Here is a 17,208-nt window from a genome sequence, read left to right as displayed (position 1 = left end):
TTTATTACTTGCCATTTCAATATTTCCCAACACAATCACTATCCCAAGGTAAATAATTAAATGATGAAAACAGATTTATCTACATTTGAATTTAACACAGTATCTGCAGTGGGTTTTCAGTGACTTAAGTGAAACTATTTAAGTGGGATCATGCTAAAATGGCTATTTTGTCTGGTGCTGAGCTATGGTGTCAGCAATAAAGTAACGCAAGATTTTGTGTTTTTTTTAGCAGACAGGGTATCTCCTAACAAGACTTAGCAGATGCTAATGCTGGTCTGTAGCTACACTGGCCACATATGCACACAACACCCATTCTTGCATGACGTAACTCATTATTACTTATATGTTTTAAATCAAAGGCATTGAAATACATGAACCTATCACCATACACCCTCTGTTTCCCTTGCAGCGCTGGGTCAGGTGATGCTATACGTAGACGGAATGAATGGCGTAATAAATCACAACGACACCATACAGTGGCTCTACTCCCTGCTAGCCTCAAAGGTAGGTATTTCTGCTACTCATCATTTTCAAATTGTCTCCCCTATGATCTTGTTAGTGACCCATTCAGATTTCATTTTTAGCTCGGCGGTTTTCAGAGAAAACCTGAGGTATTGTCATAGCCAGCTCGTCGTGTCGTCAGCCATCTGCAATCTGCCGGAGTCGTGCTAAAACCTTGACATTCTGCTCTAAAATCAAAGAGCTTCCACCTACAACTTTGAAACTTCATATGTCGATGCACCTTGATGAGTTCTACATGCCACACCCATTTAAGGGTCACTAGGTCAAAGGTTAAGGTCATTGTGACCTCTAAAAAGATTAATAAATTCTGACAAGCTTTCATTTATTATGCCCCCCTTCGAAGAAGAGGGGGTATATTGCTTTGCTCTTGTCGGTCTGTCGGTCGGTGTGTCGGTCCGTCCACCAGGTGGTTTCCTGATGATAACCCAAGAATGCTTGGGCCTTGGATCATGAAACTTCATAGGTACATTGATTATGACTCGCAGATGACCCCTATTGATTTTGAGGTCACTAGGTCAAAGGTCAAGGTCACGGTGACCCGAAATAGTAAAATGGTTTCCGGATGATAGCTCAAGAACGCTTAGGCCTAGGATCATAAAACTTGACAGGTAGATTGATCATGACTCGCAGATGACCCCTATTGATTTTCAGGTCACTAGGTCAAAGGTCAAGGTCACAGTGACCCAAAATAGTAAAATGGTTTCCGGATGATAACTCAAGAACGCTTAGGCCTAGGATCATGAAACTTGATAGGTAGATTGATCATGATTAGCAGATGACTCCTATTGTTTTTCAGGTCACTAGGTCAAAGGTCAAGGTCACAGTGACCCGAAATAGTAAAATGGTTTCCGGATGATAACTCAATAAAGCTTATGCCTAGGATCCTGAAACTTCATAGGTACATTGATCATGACTCGCAGATGACCCCTATTGATTTTGAGGTCACAAGGTCAAAGGTCAAGGTCACAATGACCTGAAATAGTAAAATGGTTTCCAGATGATAACTCAAGAACGCTAATGGCTACGATCATAAAACTTCATAGGTACATTGATCATGACTCACAGATGACCCCTATTGATTTTGAGGTCACTAGGTCAAAGGTCAAGGTCATGGTGACCCGAAATAGTAAAATGGTTTCCGGATGATAACCCAAAAACGCTTATTCCTAGCTTCATGAACCTTGATAGGTAGATTGATCATGACTCGCAGATGACTCCTATTGATTTTCAAGTCGCTAGGTCAAAGGTCAAGGTCACGTAGACCCGAAATAGTAAAATGGTTTCTGGATGATAACTCAAGAACGCTTATGGTTAGGATCATGAAACTTCATAGGTACATTGATCATGACTGGCAGATGACCCCTATAGATTTTCAGGTCACTAGGTCAAAGGTCAAGGTCACAGTGACAAAAAACATATTCACACAATGGCTGTCACTACAACGGAGAGCCCATATGGGGGACATGCATGTTTTACAAACAGCCCTTGTTCAAATCTGCAACCACAGCCCAGCGTTGGCACCTGTTATGCGATGCTCTTGCTCTGTATCAGAATAACAAGATTGCTGTTTTATTTATAAGATCTATCGGCCCTAATTGGTCGTCTGTTCAGTGTCTTCTCACAAATAAAATTTAAATGAAATGAGTCTGCAGCAAAACACATGTTGTTCTTATCATCAATATTGGAATGCATGTAATCCATCAAAGCTCAATTTATTTTAGCAAATCACTGTGACATATATATGCTGATTAAGATATGTATGCCCTTATGGCTGATTTACATGACATTTATAATTTTTGTAATTGATTATCCAATGTTATGTTCCACTTGAGTGATTTGCACAGTCAGTCAACCATTTTATTGGATTTACTAATTTGTGGGGTGTAAACAACAGTTTAAAATTCTCAATACTTTAAAAAACATTGTACATTACTTGAGCCTGGTGAATAAATGTAAACATATAACCATATCATATTGCAATAACTGAGCAAAAACATTGTTGCAAATAAAACAGCTTAAATGAATAATGTTACACTGTAACTCCAATATAACGCGGATGACGGGGTCCAAGCCACGCAACAGCGTTATAAACGGACAGCGTTATAAGTTTTGAGCTTATTTATTTAAGGGGCTATAAAAACAGGTAAAGTATAGCCTATAATATAGGTCCTGTGTATCGTCATGCTGTGTTGTCATCCGCAAATACATGCATGTAAACTGAATCGAACGATAACAGTATAACTACCGCTTTTCTAATGTGCACATTTATCCGATAATCCAATATAATTACATCACTTACGAAAAAATAATGTTTAACATTTATGACAAGAAATATGTTTACGAACTTCGTAAACAAATTCATATGCCTACGCCATTTTTCAGAAAAATTAGTACAGTGCATTATGAGACACAGCTTTCATTGGAGGAGCGAATTTAAATTTAGATTGAATGCAATACTATACATGTACAAAGAAATGTTTTATTGCGTCATGCGCAGCATGTAAAAAACGTGCTTTCCGTAGACTTTCTGATAACGGGCAAAAATTTAAGTGCATCTCTGTTAACTATTACACTGCGTTAGCATGTAAATAAATCGTCAGGAATTTTTAAATTTATTTTTCGTATACGTACTGAAACATTAAACACACACAAAGATATTTTTATTTATCAAGCATGTGTAGCATATAATAAACCATAACACACTAACACAGCCATAGTTTATACAATGAAATACAACACACAATAAATACAAAACATAAACAGGTAATCGTTTTAAATAACTTTAATTTGATAATTATTCCGCTTGCACTTGCCTTATTGAAATTAGCGCATCGAACCGCTCTGATAGGGAATACAGGTAATAAACACCGACTCGCGAGTTTTCACACCTTTATTGACATTACACAACAGATTAACACCAATTAGCTGTCGAGTGTCGTTTAACCTCTAATCGATTAAAATTAGTTAAACGGATGGATAAAGCAATCAAGCTGTGATCGCCGGCTTCTTTGAATTTATGAAAATACATGAAGTTGCATAACATGGATTTTAATCAGAAATGGAATGTTGGAGAAAAAACGGGATCCAAGGACCCCCCGCGTTATATTGGACACAGCGTTATAACGGACCGCACTATATTGGAGTTACAGAGTATTAAGTGTTGTTTTATTCAGGGTCCGTGCATAACAAATGCACAATTATATTTGAAAAAAATGTTTTAAGCAAATACAACTTCTATAGTATGAATGAAAGATGAGTGAAATTCAATTGCAATTAAGTGAATAAGGATGTAGTTGTATAAATTTAATGTTGTTGAGTTGAAAAGTAAGTTGTCATTTCTTATGACAGTTTTATCAATCTCTATTTTGCTTCAACCAGGTTTTTTTTTATTTGTGTGTATTCTTAACAACCAAATTTAACATTTCTTTGATATCATTTGTGTTTTAACCTGCATAAACCAGAAACTATACTGGTAACAATACTGGTCACCATACAGGTCACCATGCTGGTCAATTAATAGTCAGTATACTAGTAACAATACTGGTTACCATACAGGTCACCATGCTGGTAAATATACTAGTCAGTATACTGGTTTAAATACTGGTCACCATACAGGTCGCCATGTTGGTCAATATACTAGTCAGTATACTAGTAACAATACTGGTCACCAAACAGGTTGCCATGCTGGTCAATATACTAGTCAGTATACAAGTAACAATACTGGTCACCAAACAGGTCACCATGCTGGTCAATATACTAGTCAGTATACTAGTAACAATACTGGTCACCATGCTGGTAAATATACTAGTCAGTATACTAGTAACAATACTGGTCACCATACAGGTCACCATGCTGGTCAATATACTAGTCAGTATACTGGTTACAATGCTAGTCACCAAACAGGTCGCCATGCTGGTCAATATACAAGTCAGTATACTAGTAACACTACTGGTCACCAAACAGGTCACCATGCTGGTCAATATACTAGTCAGTATACTAGTAACAATACTGCTCACCATACAGGTCGCCATTCTGGTCAATATACTAGTCAGTATACTAGTAACACAACTGGTCACCAAACAGGTCACCATGCTGGTAAATATACTAGTCAGTATACTGGTTACAATACTGGTCACCATACAGGTCACCATGCTGGTCAATATACTAGTCAGTATACTAGTAACAATACTGCTCACCATACAGGTCACCATGCTGGTCAATATATTTGTCAGTATACTAGTAACAATACTGGTCACCAAACAGGTCACCATGCTGGTCAATATACTAGTCAGTATACTAGTAACAATACTGCTCACCATACAGGTCACCATGCTGGTAAATATACTAGTCAGTATACTGGTTTAAATACTGGTCACCATACAGGTCGCCATGCTGGTCACTATACTAGTCAGTATACTGGTTTAAATACTGGTCACCATACAGGTCGCCATGCTGGTCAATATACTAGTCAGTATACTAGTAACAATACTGGTCACCATACAGGTCGCCATGCTGGTCAATATACTAGTCAGTATACTGGTTTAAATACTGGTCACCATACAGGTCGCCATGCTGGTCAATATACTAGTGAGTATACTAGTAACAATACTGGTCACCAAACAGGTCACCATGCTGGTCAATATACTAGTCAGTATACTGGTTACAATACTGGTCACCATACAGGTCACCATGCTGGTCAATATACTAGTCAGTATACTAGTAACAATACTAGTCACCATACAGGTCGCCATGCTGGTCAATATACTAGTCAGTATACTAGTAACAATACTGGTCACCATACAGGTCGACATGCTGGTCAATATACTAGCCAGTATACTAGTAACAATACTGGTCACCATACAGGTCGCCATGCTGGTCAATATACTAGCCAGTATACTAGTAACAATACTGGTCACCATACAGGTCGCCATGCTGGTCAATATACTAGTCAGTATACTGGTTTAAATACTGGTCACCATACAGGTCGCCATGCTGGTCAATATACTAGTGAGTATACTAGTAACAATACTGGTCACCAAACAGGTCACCATGCTGGTCAATATACTAGTCAGTATACTGGTTACAATACTAGTCACCATACAGGTCGCCATGCTGGTCAATATACTAGTCAGTATACTAGTAACAATACTGGTCACCATACAGGTCACCATGCTGGTCAATATACTAGTCAGTATACAAGTAACAATACTAGTCACCATACAGGTCGCCATGCTGGTCAATATACTAGTCAGTATACTAGTAACAATACTGCTCACCATACAGGTCGCCATGCTGGTCAATATACTAGTCAGTATACTGGTTACAATACTGGTCACCATACAGGTCGCCATGGTGGTCAATAAACTAGTCAGTATACTATTAACAATACTGGTCACCATACAGGTCACCATGCTGGTAAATATACTAGTCAGTATACTATTAACAATACTGGTCACCATACAGGTCACCATGCTGGTCAATATACTAGCCAGTATACTGGTTACAATACTGGTCACTATACTGGTGACCATGCTGGTCAATATACTAGTCAGTATACTAGTAACAATACTAGTCACCATACAGGTCACCATGCTGGTCAATATACTAGTCAGTATACTAGTAACAATACTGCTCACCATACAGGTCGCCATGCTGGTCAATATACTAGTCAGTATACTGGTTACAATACTTGTCACCATACAGGTCGCCATGCTGGTCAATATACTAGCCAGTATACTAGTAACAATACTAGTCACCATACAGGTCGCCATGCTGGTCAATATACTAGCCAGTATACTAGTAACAATACTGGTCACCAAACAGGTCACCATGCTGGTCAATATACTAGTCAGTATACTAGTAACAATACTGGTCACCAAACAGGTCGCCATGCTGGTCAATATACTAGTCAGTATACTGGTTACAATACTTGTCACCATACAGGTCGCCATGCTGGTCAATATACTAGCCAGTATACTAGTAACAATACTGGTCACCATACAGGTCGCCATGCTGGTCAATATACTAGCCAGTATACTAGTAACAATACTGGTCACCAAACAGGTCACCATGCTGGTCAATATACTAGTCAGTATACTAGTTACAATACTGGTCACCATACAGGTCGCCATGCTGGTCAATATACTAGCCAGTATACTAGTAACAATACTAGTCACCATACAGGTCGCCATGCTGGTCAATATACTAGTCAGTATACTGGTTACAATACTTGTCACCATACAGGTCACCATGCTGGTCAATATACTAGTCAGTATACTAGTAACATTACTGGTCACCATGCTGGTCAATATACTAGTCAGTATACAAGTAACAATACTAGTCACCATACAGGTCGCCATGCTGGTCAATATACTAGTCAGTATACAAGTAACAATACTGGTCACCATACAGGTCACCATGCTGGTCAATATATTTGTCAGTATACTAGTAACAATACTAGTCACCATACAGGTCGCCATGCTGGTCAATATACTAGTCAGTATACTAGTAACAATACTGGTCACCATACAGGTCACCATGCTGGTCAATATACTAGTCAGTATACTGGTTACAATACTTGTCACCATACAGGTCGCCATGCTGGTCAATATACTAGTCAGTATACTAGTAACAATACTGGTCACCATGCTGGTCAATATACTAGTCAGTATACAAGTAACAATACTAGTCACCATACAGGTCGCCATGCTGGTCAATATACTAGTCAGTATACAAGTAACAATACTGCTCACCATACAGGTCGCCATGCTGGTCAATATACTAGTCAGTATACTAGTAACAATACTGCTCACCATACAGGTCGCCATGCTGGTCAATATACTAGTCAGTATACTGGTTACAATACTGGTCACCATACAGGTCGCCATGCTGGTCAATATACTAGCCAGTATACTAGTAACAATACTAGTCACCATACAGGTCGCCATGCTGGTCAATATACTAGTCAGTATACTAGTAACAATACTAGTCACCATACAGGTCACCATGCTGGTCAATATACTAGTCAGTATACTAGTAACAATACTGGTCACCATACAGGTCACCATGCTGGTCAATATACTAGTCAGTATACTGGTTACAATACTTGTCACCATACAGGTCGCCATGCTGGTCAATATACTAGTCAGTATACTAGTAACAATACTGGTCACCATGCTGGTCAATATACTAGTCAGTATACAAGTAACAATACTAGTCACCATACAGGTCGCCATGCTGGTCAATATACTAGTCAGTATACTAGTAACAATACTGGTCACCATACAGGTCGCCATGCTGGTCAATATACTAGTCAGTATACTGGTTTAAATACTGGTCACCATACAGGTCGCCATGCTGGTCAATATACTAGTCAGTATACTAGTAACACTACTGGTCACCATGCTGGTCAATATACAAGTCAGTATACAAGTAACAATACTAGTCACCATACAGGTCGCCATGCTGGTCAATATACTAGTCAGTATACTAGTAACAATACTGGTCACCATACAGGTCGCCATGCTGGTCAATATACTAGTCAGTATACTGGTTTAAATACTGGTCACCATACAGGTCGCCATGCTGGTCAATATACTAGTGAGTATACTAGTAACAATACTGGTCACCAAACAGGTCACCATGCTGGTCAATATACTAGTCAGTATACTGGTTACAATACTTGTCACCATACAGGTCGCCATGCTGGTCAATATACTAGCCAGTATACTAGTAACAATACTAGTCACCATACAGGTCGCCATGCTGGTCAATATACTAGTCAGTATACTAGTAACAATACTAGTCACCATACAGGTCGCCATGCTGGTCAATATACTAGTCAGTATACTAGTAACAATACTAGTCACCATACAGGTCGCCATGCTGGTCAATATACTAGTCAGTATACTAGTAACAATACTGGTCACCATACAGGTCACCATGCTGGTCAATATACTAGTCAGTATACAAGTAACAATACTAGTCACCATACAGGTCGCCATGCTGGTCAATATACTAGTCAGTATACTAGTAACAATACTAGTCACCATACAGGTCGCCATGCTGGTCAATATACTAGTCAGTATACTAGTAACAATACTGCTCACCATACAGGTCGCCATGCTGGTCAATATACTAGCCAGTATACTGGTTACAATACTTGTCACCATGCTGGTCACTAAACTGGTCAATTCTGTTATTTCTGCTATTATCTCTTCCATGTCTAGTTTCGACTGGTGGTCAAGACGGCTCTCAAGTTGCTGCTGGTGTTTGTGGAGTACACAGAGACCAATGCTCAACATCTCGTGCGTGCTGTCAATGTAGTAGACAAAAAGAGAAGTAAGTAATCATAAAAATTTGCAGAAAATTATATTTGTACTATGCCATCAGATATATTTTTATTGCCAATAAATATAATATGTTAAATATCTATAAATTATATGGACAAAATGTTAGATTTTTTTCCTTTTTATATGTCCAAGGTTGTTTTCAAACGAGGATTTAAAGTTAATTGTTGAGTAAATACAAATGCTCAACTCATTCCTCAAATGTGCCACATCATGCGAAAATGGGTCTTATGCCATTTGCAGCCAGCGTTTCTTCATATGAGAATGTGCATTTGTGCAGTCTAGTCAGAACTTAACCATGTCTGATGTAAAGTCACACAAAGTTTCATGGTGTCATTAGTGGACAGAATAGCTCTTGATAAGACTGTGCCAATGGTCTGGAGCTACGCTTGCAGCATATTCCGTTAGACCCATTTTTGGCTCAATTGACTTCAGTGGTTGTAGCGAGTGGTCAGTTCCACCGGCACTTAACATATTTTCCCATCCTTTCACACCAGTGTAATTTTTCCAAGGATCGATTGTTATTTGGACAAGCATCATGGCTTATTCTAATTGTTTGTTATTTTTAGTTGTGAAGCCGTGGACAAACGTCATGGCTATATTAGACGAAAAGGACGGAGGGGACTCAGAGCTTCTTGTCTACGCAATGACACTGCTCAACAAGGTGGGTATATACTCAGTTTTGTATCAAGTAGGGATAAAAGTAAATAGATCATTCACCAAGTCCATGAAGTTGTAGAGCTGTCTGGTTGGGTAGTGGTTGGTACATGCACTTCGGCGACAAGGGTTCATTTTCGGCTACCGGTGCATGTCTAGTTTGTTTTGTTGTCACCATATAGGACAGGTGATTTTTTTTGGGGGGTACTAATGAACCTTGCAATTTTTGCCTGTCCAAGGCATCCTTACTGCAATGGTTTCAACTTTTTTTGTGTGATTAATTTAAGAAAAGGAATGCAATTCTACTTGCTTTGGAGTGGAGGTTGGCATCTGAGCTAGGTTAAAGGTTTTGGTAAGCTAGTTTGTCCGTAATGGCTTGAGGGATCATCAATCAAACTTAAAGCATGTATTCCACATAATCAAATGACCCCATAGACCAAGTTTGGTATGTCTAGTTTGAAATTTGTCAAAACAAAGCTCCACTATACGCATGAAAATATATGATATACTTATATATAGGGCTGGGAACAAATTGCTAAAATAGCACAACACAACAACTAAAACATAACCAAGTTAGGCTTGAATTTATCAACTGTAACAAAAGTGAACCTTAAATATTCATACTCTACATTTGAATGATGTATTCCAACGAACAAGAAATATGTTTGGGTATTGATGGCCTTGATATTGTCTTGCATACGAAGGGTTTAGTGTGAAACTGTTGTATATCCTTAAAGTTCCTGTATTGAGTACAATAATTTCAATCTGAATATTAAAAAACCCATGGAAAAGGTGACTGAAGTTTCTCTTCTTTATCCGCAGGTTCTGAGCGCAATCCCGGACCAGGATACATTCTACGACGTGGCAGACTCACTTGAAGAGCTTGGTATGGAGCGTATTACATCGCGGCACATGAACAAAAATGGGGCTGACCTTGATCTACTGGCACAGTTCCAGCTGTTTGAGGTATGACCTTGACCTATTGGCACACTTCCTGCTGTTTAAGGTATGTCTTTGACCTAATGGCACAGTTCCAGCTGTGTGAGGTATGTCCTTGACCTATTGACACACTTCCATCTGTTTGAGGTTTGTCCTTGACCAACTTGCACAGTTCCAGCTGTTTGAGGTATGTCCTTGACCTATTGGCACACTTCCAACTATAGAGGTATGACATTGACCTACAGGTGCAGTTCCAGCTATTTGAGCTATGACCTTGACCTATTGGAACAGTTTCAACGATAGAGGTATGACATTGACCTAATGGTGCAGTTCCAACTGTTTGAGGTATGACCTTGACCTATTGGAACACTTCCAACTATAGAGGTATGACATTGACCTACTGGTGCAGTTCCAGCTGTTTGAGGTATGACCTTGACCTATTTGCACACTTCCTGCTGTTTAAAGGTATGTCTTTGACCAATTGGCACAGTTCCAGCTGTGTAAGGTATTACCTTGACCTACTGGTACATTTCCAGCTGTTTGAGGTATGTCCTTGACCTATTGGAACACTTCCAACTATAGAGGTATGACATTGACGTACTAGCACAGTTCAAGCTGTTTAAAGGTATGTCTTTGACCTATTGGCACAGTTCCAGCTGTGTAAGGTATTACCTCGAACTTCTGGTACATTTCCAGCTGTTTGAGGTATGTCCTTGACCTATTGGAACACTTCCAACTATAGAGGTATGACATTGACCTACTAGCACAGTTCAAGCTGTTTAAAGGTATGTCTTTGACCTATTGGCACTGTTCCAGCTGTGTAAGGTATTACCTTGACCTACTGGTACATTTCCAGCTGTTTGAGGTATGTCCTTGACCTATTGGAACACTTCCAACTATAGAGGTATGACATTGACCTACTAGCACAGTTCAAGCTGTTTAAAGGTATGTCTTTGACCTATTGGCACTGTTCCAGCTGTGTAAGGTATTACCTTGACCTACTGGTACATTTCCAGCTGTTTGAGGTATCTTCAGGCGTTTTGGTTTACTACTTAATTAATTGATATCAGCCTTGTTCTGGGAAAAGTGGGCTTTATGGATGGGTGTTAAGTGTCCTCCCTGATTAGCCTGCCTGTGCAGTCCGCTAAAGCAAATCAGGGAGCACACTTTTCCCATAAACAGGGTTTTCGTTTAGAAGAGGATTCCTGTAAACAAAAAACTCCATAAATTTAAAGTGGAAAGTGTCATCCCTGATTAGCCTGTGCAGACTGCACAGGCTATACTGGGATGACACTTTAGGCACATGCTTTAAGCCAGGGTTTTCCCAGAACGAGGCTAATAATTTTAACAGTTATTGAAAAATGCTTTTTAGGCATGGAAAAAACAAAGCCAATTTAGTATTATTTGGGTTACTTAAAGAACAAAGAGGTTTCAATCCCGTATGTCTATCTTTTCAAACTTTTTTATAATGAACAAACACAATATTTTCTGGCTTGTGCTCATATTGAATACATATATATACATGTTTTTTATTTGCTTTTGTTTAACATTAAAAAAAATATTGCTCAAATATGACAGTCATATTCCTGTTAGTATACCTGTTCCTCTTAAAAGTCATGGAATACTGTAAACCTTATTTTTCATGACATTATGATGATTCTTTTGCTCGTTTCTTGTCATCAAAATATTTCATACTGTGTGAAGTCCTAACAATGCTGATTTGGGGGCAGAAAGGTTATAAAAGCAAAAACAAAAACCGCTTTGCTTAGTAATTGGTATTATTCCATATGCATGCAGCGTAGCTCTAAACACACCTGCACATTCCAGCAGTCTAGTTAGGATCCACCCTGTTTGCTTATAAATCATGCAAGGTTTCGGGATTTTATTTGCCTAAATTATTACTTATCAGAGTATATGAATGAAGAGACATATCAGGAGCAATACTGCTCTTATATGTTCTAAGACCCATTTGATGCAATGTGGCTCAGTTTGTGCAAATCTTAACCTTTTCCCCCATAAGAAGCAAAGGGAACATGTCTATTTGCAACCAGCAAATAGCTGTCTGTTCAGGTTTAGTATTGCTTGCTGTTCATCAGTACCTTAGGGTCGTAAATAAAGCCTTCAAGAACTAGAACTTGAATCTAGTAAGAAAGGTCTTTAAATTAATTACATTTTCTGAGGGACTACAAACAGACCAAAGTGGGTATCTGAGTGGTAAAGGGTTAAGTCTGTGTATAATGTAAAACCTATGAGCGCTGGAACCGGATTTTGAAGGCCTTTGCAAACAGTTTGGATCCAGATGAGACGTCACAGAACATGGCGTCTCATCAGGATCCAAACTGTTTGCTATTCTGATAGTATTCTTTGAAAAAACAAACAAAGAAAATGCTAATTTTAGAAATTTAGCAGACAACATTTTAGCAGACGACAAATTTCCCAGCATGCAAAGGGTTAAACCCTTTCTTAGACCTGTATAGCAAAGGAAGAGACACTTTACTAACCTATATGCTTTCTTTGTCATTGACCTACATTACATAGATAACTTTAGATGTGTTGCATAAGTTTCTTCATCTCTGAATGTATTACAGTTTTGTGTTATTTTGCAATCTTCAAAGGAAATGTTTTGAAAACTTATTTTTTTTATCCCCAGTCTGCCCTGAAAGCCGAGGATGGGGAGGATGATGAGGTCGGCCCCCTGGAGAATCTCAGACGAATGCCACGCATCAAGAGCGAGGCCAGCAACGAACGCAAGAGTCGCCGCTACTCCACGGGCGTCACGCCAAACAAGTCCAGTGGCGGTATGAGCAAACAGAGTAGCGCCCCCTCGTTGGTGGATGTTGACCAGAAGGCGGCTGAGGAATACAATCGACGCAAGATGAAACTCAAAGAGTATGTCATCTGAACTCTTTTTGCAAATGTATTATTTAATGTGACTTTGGGTCTAATAGGTTTTGGTAAGAATGGAAAAAGACATGAACAAGATTGAAAGATTTATCCTTTTCTTTTGTATTATTCTGTTTAACTTTGTGTACAATACGAAACCGTTTCCCTCTGTTTTTAAGATGAAACAGTTGTGAGAGTAATTAATATCTTTGTACACCTTGTGCTTACTACTATATGTCAGTATAATTTATATCTTTATTATTATCAAGTCACTTATATAATTAAATAAAGAAGTTTGAGATACATACCGGTAGATATCTCAAGCTCTTCAATAGTGTAAATATCTTATCAAAGCAACTTGCCGTGCAGGTCTATCAGCTGACAAAATCAGGTCACTCGGACTTTGTTTTACGATTAGTTTTACCCTGTTCTCAGTCACCTCAACAAAGAAATGATTATATTTCTGAAAATAACCAAATTAACTTTGCTGATTCTCTAATTCTAATATTTAAATTAGATCATCATAAAACTGAGTGGTTATGGCATATAATCTTGACTAAGTTTGATAGCCAGCTAATTTGCATAAAGCATTTCTGAATAATGGCACGTGAAGTATCTGCTATTTACCAAATTAATGTTGCCTTTCATTAGTTTGCATTATACAAACTTAAGATTTAGTGAGCTTGAAAAGAGACCTAGCTTTAGATTGAAATAGTGGTGTCAGGTCAAGGTCACTGTAACTAAAAATAGAACAATGTTTTGTGCCCCATAATGTTAATTGGATGTAGGTATTGCATTAGAATTTTTAGTGTAATTCAAATGTAGATCTAGTGTGGAATTGCTCAATTTGCAATAAAGTGTGAAAACATTGCACAACTATTAGAAGCTTCAACAGCGTAAGCCAGCTTTATTGTTTAAAGACTATTTGTGGAATCTGGGTCAGGTCCCTGCACAAGTAAGCGCATAAATAGGAGGGATCACAGGGCTGAAAGCATGTGCATAAAGTGTCTGCCAAGGCTAGTCATGGAGGACACTTTTCGCTTACATAGGTTTTTTCGTTTAAACGAAGTCTCTTCTAAACGAAAATCCAGTTTGGGTGTAATGTGTTGCCCCTGATTATATAGCCTGTGCAGCCTGTACTGTCTAATCTGGGACAACACTTTATGCACATGCATTGAGCCCAGTTTTTCCAGAGAAGGCTAATATTTGCTTTTTCCCGCTGTCTCCAGGCGGGGAGCCCTGTTACCGGCAGAGCACGAGCAGATTGACCAGATGCCAGACAAGGCTCGATTCAAACACCTACACCAGCTCAATGATGGGACAGAGGAACCTTCGTATGTTAACGGCTCAGGAAAATGTAAGTGCCACTGGGATGAAACTTGTCGGCTTATGTTATGTTTCATAATTAGCTTGACATATTTTCTTTAAATGTCTATGAATGTCTATGGTTGAGCGTGGAACTATCTTTTCTTTACATAGCAATGTTAAGCAGAAATTACAATTTAAAGCTTGACCTTCATAATTATTTTGGTTGTGTGCTCTAACATATGTTATTATTCATGCCCCATGACTATGAAATTTCTCCATTTCAATAGAATTCTCAATGATTATTTACCAATCCAAACTCAAGCTTTGCTTTTCATTGGCCATTTAAGATAAAAACCAAAATGGCGCTTAAAAGTTTTCCTTAGCCATGGGGACAGTTGGAGATCATATGAAATGGTTGTTTTGAAGTTCTATATCTAGAACTAATAGTTTGTTGTTGTTAATTCAATTTGTATTGCCATTAATAAGAACATTTTTAACTGTTATAACACTTGAATATTTGTTAAATTAATTATTTTTTATGTGTGTTCAATATTTATCTGTAATAATTATATGTTTAATGTATTTGCATTAATGTTTGTTTAGAATAGTGTAGTTATATGAGTATCATAAATATCAAATTAAAATGAATAGGAAGACTATTCCAGTGATAAGTCTAATACATTAAGCTTGTGATTGTTCTTGTATGCAAGAATGTTGAATGCTTCGGCATGTGAAATGTGTTGTTTGATGCATTGACATGGTTTATGGTCAATGGCGCTTTAACATATTAAACAAAAGTGCAAGGCTGGGATTATCGATGGAACCATAAAGTAGTAAACGCAGGTAGTTTTTACAGGGATCAGCTTCACATGAATATGTTCGAGACATTGATTAATTCATGTACAAGCAGATATCACTTTTCATATATTGAAAACCTTTTAAATAAATGGTTCCATATTCCACTTAGAATGAAATCAGTAGCCAATTGTATAAATACGAGTAACTTTAGTAGTCTATCCAAAAGATAAACAGATACAGATAACCCACATAAAAAAACCTTAGCTAAATCTTATCCAAAACTTAACCAAAACGCATATAGTGCACCTGTTCGGAAATCTTATTTTGTTTATACAATCGCTAACCAACAAAAGATATCCACAATTTCATGATAACCAAATTTATCTGCTGGATAAGTGTTATTCAGATTTATACAATTGGCTGCAGATTACTAACTGCTCATCAGTTGGCCTTGGAAAAATAAAAAATAACTGACTGTCCATTTCTAATAAACCTTTTCTAGTATTAAAAAATAGAATTTCACACAAAGAGCGCTCTTGACTAGCAATCTGTATTAACTGACAATTAAGACAATAAATTAAAGATTGATTGAATGATGTATATCTGTAGCTGAATCAGTTAGTTCTGACATTGTCACGGACCCACCTCTTACAGCTGGTAAGTCCCTTCACCCAAACTTGTTGCCTCTTCAAAACTATAGGGCTAGAACTTGTATATTTTTGTATAATCTCATCTTTGGTAAACGAAGAGCACATGCTTGTGTTAAGTAATATATTTTAGTGCACTCAATGTGAAATTTGAATGTCTCTAGTTTTTGGTATTTACTGACTGATAATACTAGTACTTAATTATATTGTTAAACAGCGGAAATAGCGGAAATAGGAATGCAAAGCTAAGTAAATTTATCACTGCCTTTAAAGCCTTCCATAGAATTGTTATGTGAAATTACTCCTGGTTTTCAATACAGTTAAAGCGTTTTTTAAGTCTAAAATATATAACTATCCATGTAAAATTTCTTTGAACAAATCTGCTCTTTGATTACCTTAAACAACTTTGTTACATGTTCCTTAAATCACCACTGGTTTTGGGTTTGCTCTTTTCTACAACGGTGCAGTTTCTTGTTTGTCCAAAGTATGGTAAATGCTGCCAGAATAAAAGCCATAGTTGCACCCCTGTAACTCATGACTCCACATTTCCATTAAAACTAACATAGATCTCTTCTTTTTACCAGGTTTTGGAATTAACAAATAATAAAGCCTTGTTATGCTTCCTTCACATTTTTATGCCCTCAAAGGAGGGCATATAGTGATCGGACCGTCTGTCTGTCCATCTGTCCTTCCATCACACTTTGCGTTTAGGTTTCGCGTTTAAGTTTAGAAAAATGCTCATAACTTCTATGTCCCTTCACATAGCAACTTGATATTTGGCATGCATGTGTACCTCATGGAGCTGCACATTTTGAGTGGTGAAAGGTCAAAGTCATCCTTCAAGGTCAAAGGTAAAAAAAACATGTATCAAAGCGGCGCAGTAGGGGGCATTGTGTTTCTGACAAACACATCTCTTTGTTTCTTCCTTGATTTAGACCAAATGTATCACTGTGTTCGTTAATTTTTGATTAGCTCAAAAAATTTATCTCCTGATCTGACCATGGAAGTTTTCTTGTACCTTAGTTAAATATCTTAGCCCATCATGCACAGTTAAATCTTTGTTTGTGCTTTGTCTATAGTGAATGTTGTACTAACTGAACTTGCTA

General features: G+C 38.0%; 1 protein-coding gene across 13 annotated transcripts in view; it reads left to right on the top strand.

The window, feature by feature from the left end:
* The window catches only part of LOC127844790 (FH1/FH2 domain-containing protein 3-like), a 108,578-nt gene that overhangs the window by 51,419 nt on the left and 39,951 nt on the right, over positions 1 to 17,208 (top strand). For 11 of the 13 annotated variants that reach the window (XM_052375252.1, XM_052375253.1, XM_052375260.1 and 8 more), the window contains 7 exons: positions 410 to 504; positions 8,751 to 8,862; positions 9,440 to 9,534; positions 10,350 to 10,493; positions 13,117 to 13,355; positions 14,579 to 14,706; positions 16,065 to 16,112. In XM_052375252.1, the coding sequence (XP_052231212.1) occupies positions 410 to 504; positions 8,751 to 8,862; positions 9,440 to 9,534; positions 10,350 to 10,493; positions 13,117 to 13,355; positions 14,579 to 14,706; positions 16,065 to 16,112 (861 nt within the window). The remainder of the gene's footprint in view (positions 1 to 409; positions 505 to 8,750; positions 8,863 to 9,439; positions 9,535 to 10,349; positions 10,494 to 13,116; positions 13,356 to 14,578; positions 14,707 to 16,064; positions 16,113 to 17,208) is intronic. The other 2 variants (XM_052375262.1, XM_052375259.1) reach the window with 1 other exon arrangement.

Source organism: Dreissena polymorpha, chromosome 9 (genome assembly GCF_020536995.1).
Source record: "Dreissena polymorpha isolate Duluth1 chromosome 9, UMN_Dpol_1.0, whole genome shotgun sequence".
Lineage (NCBI taxonomy): Eukaryota > Metazoa > Mollusca > Bivalvia > Myida > Dreissenidae > Dreissena > Dreissena polymorpha.
This window is presented reverse-complemented; position numbering and strand designations above follow the sequence as displayed.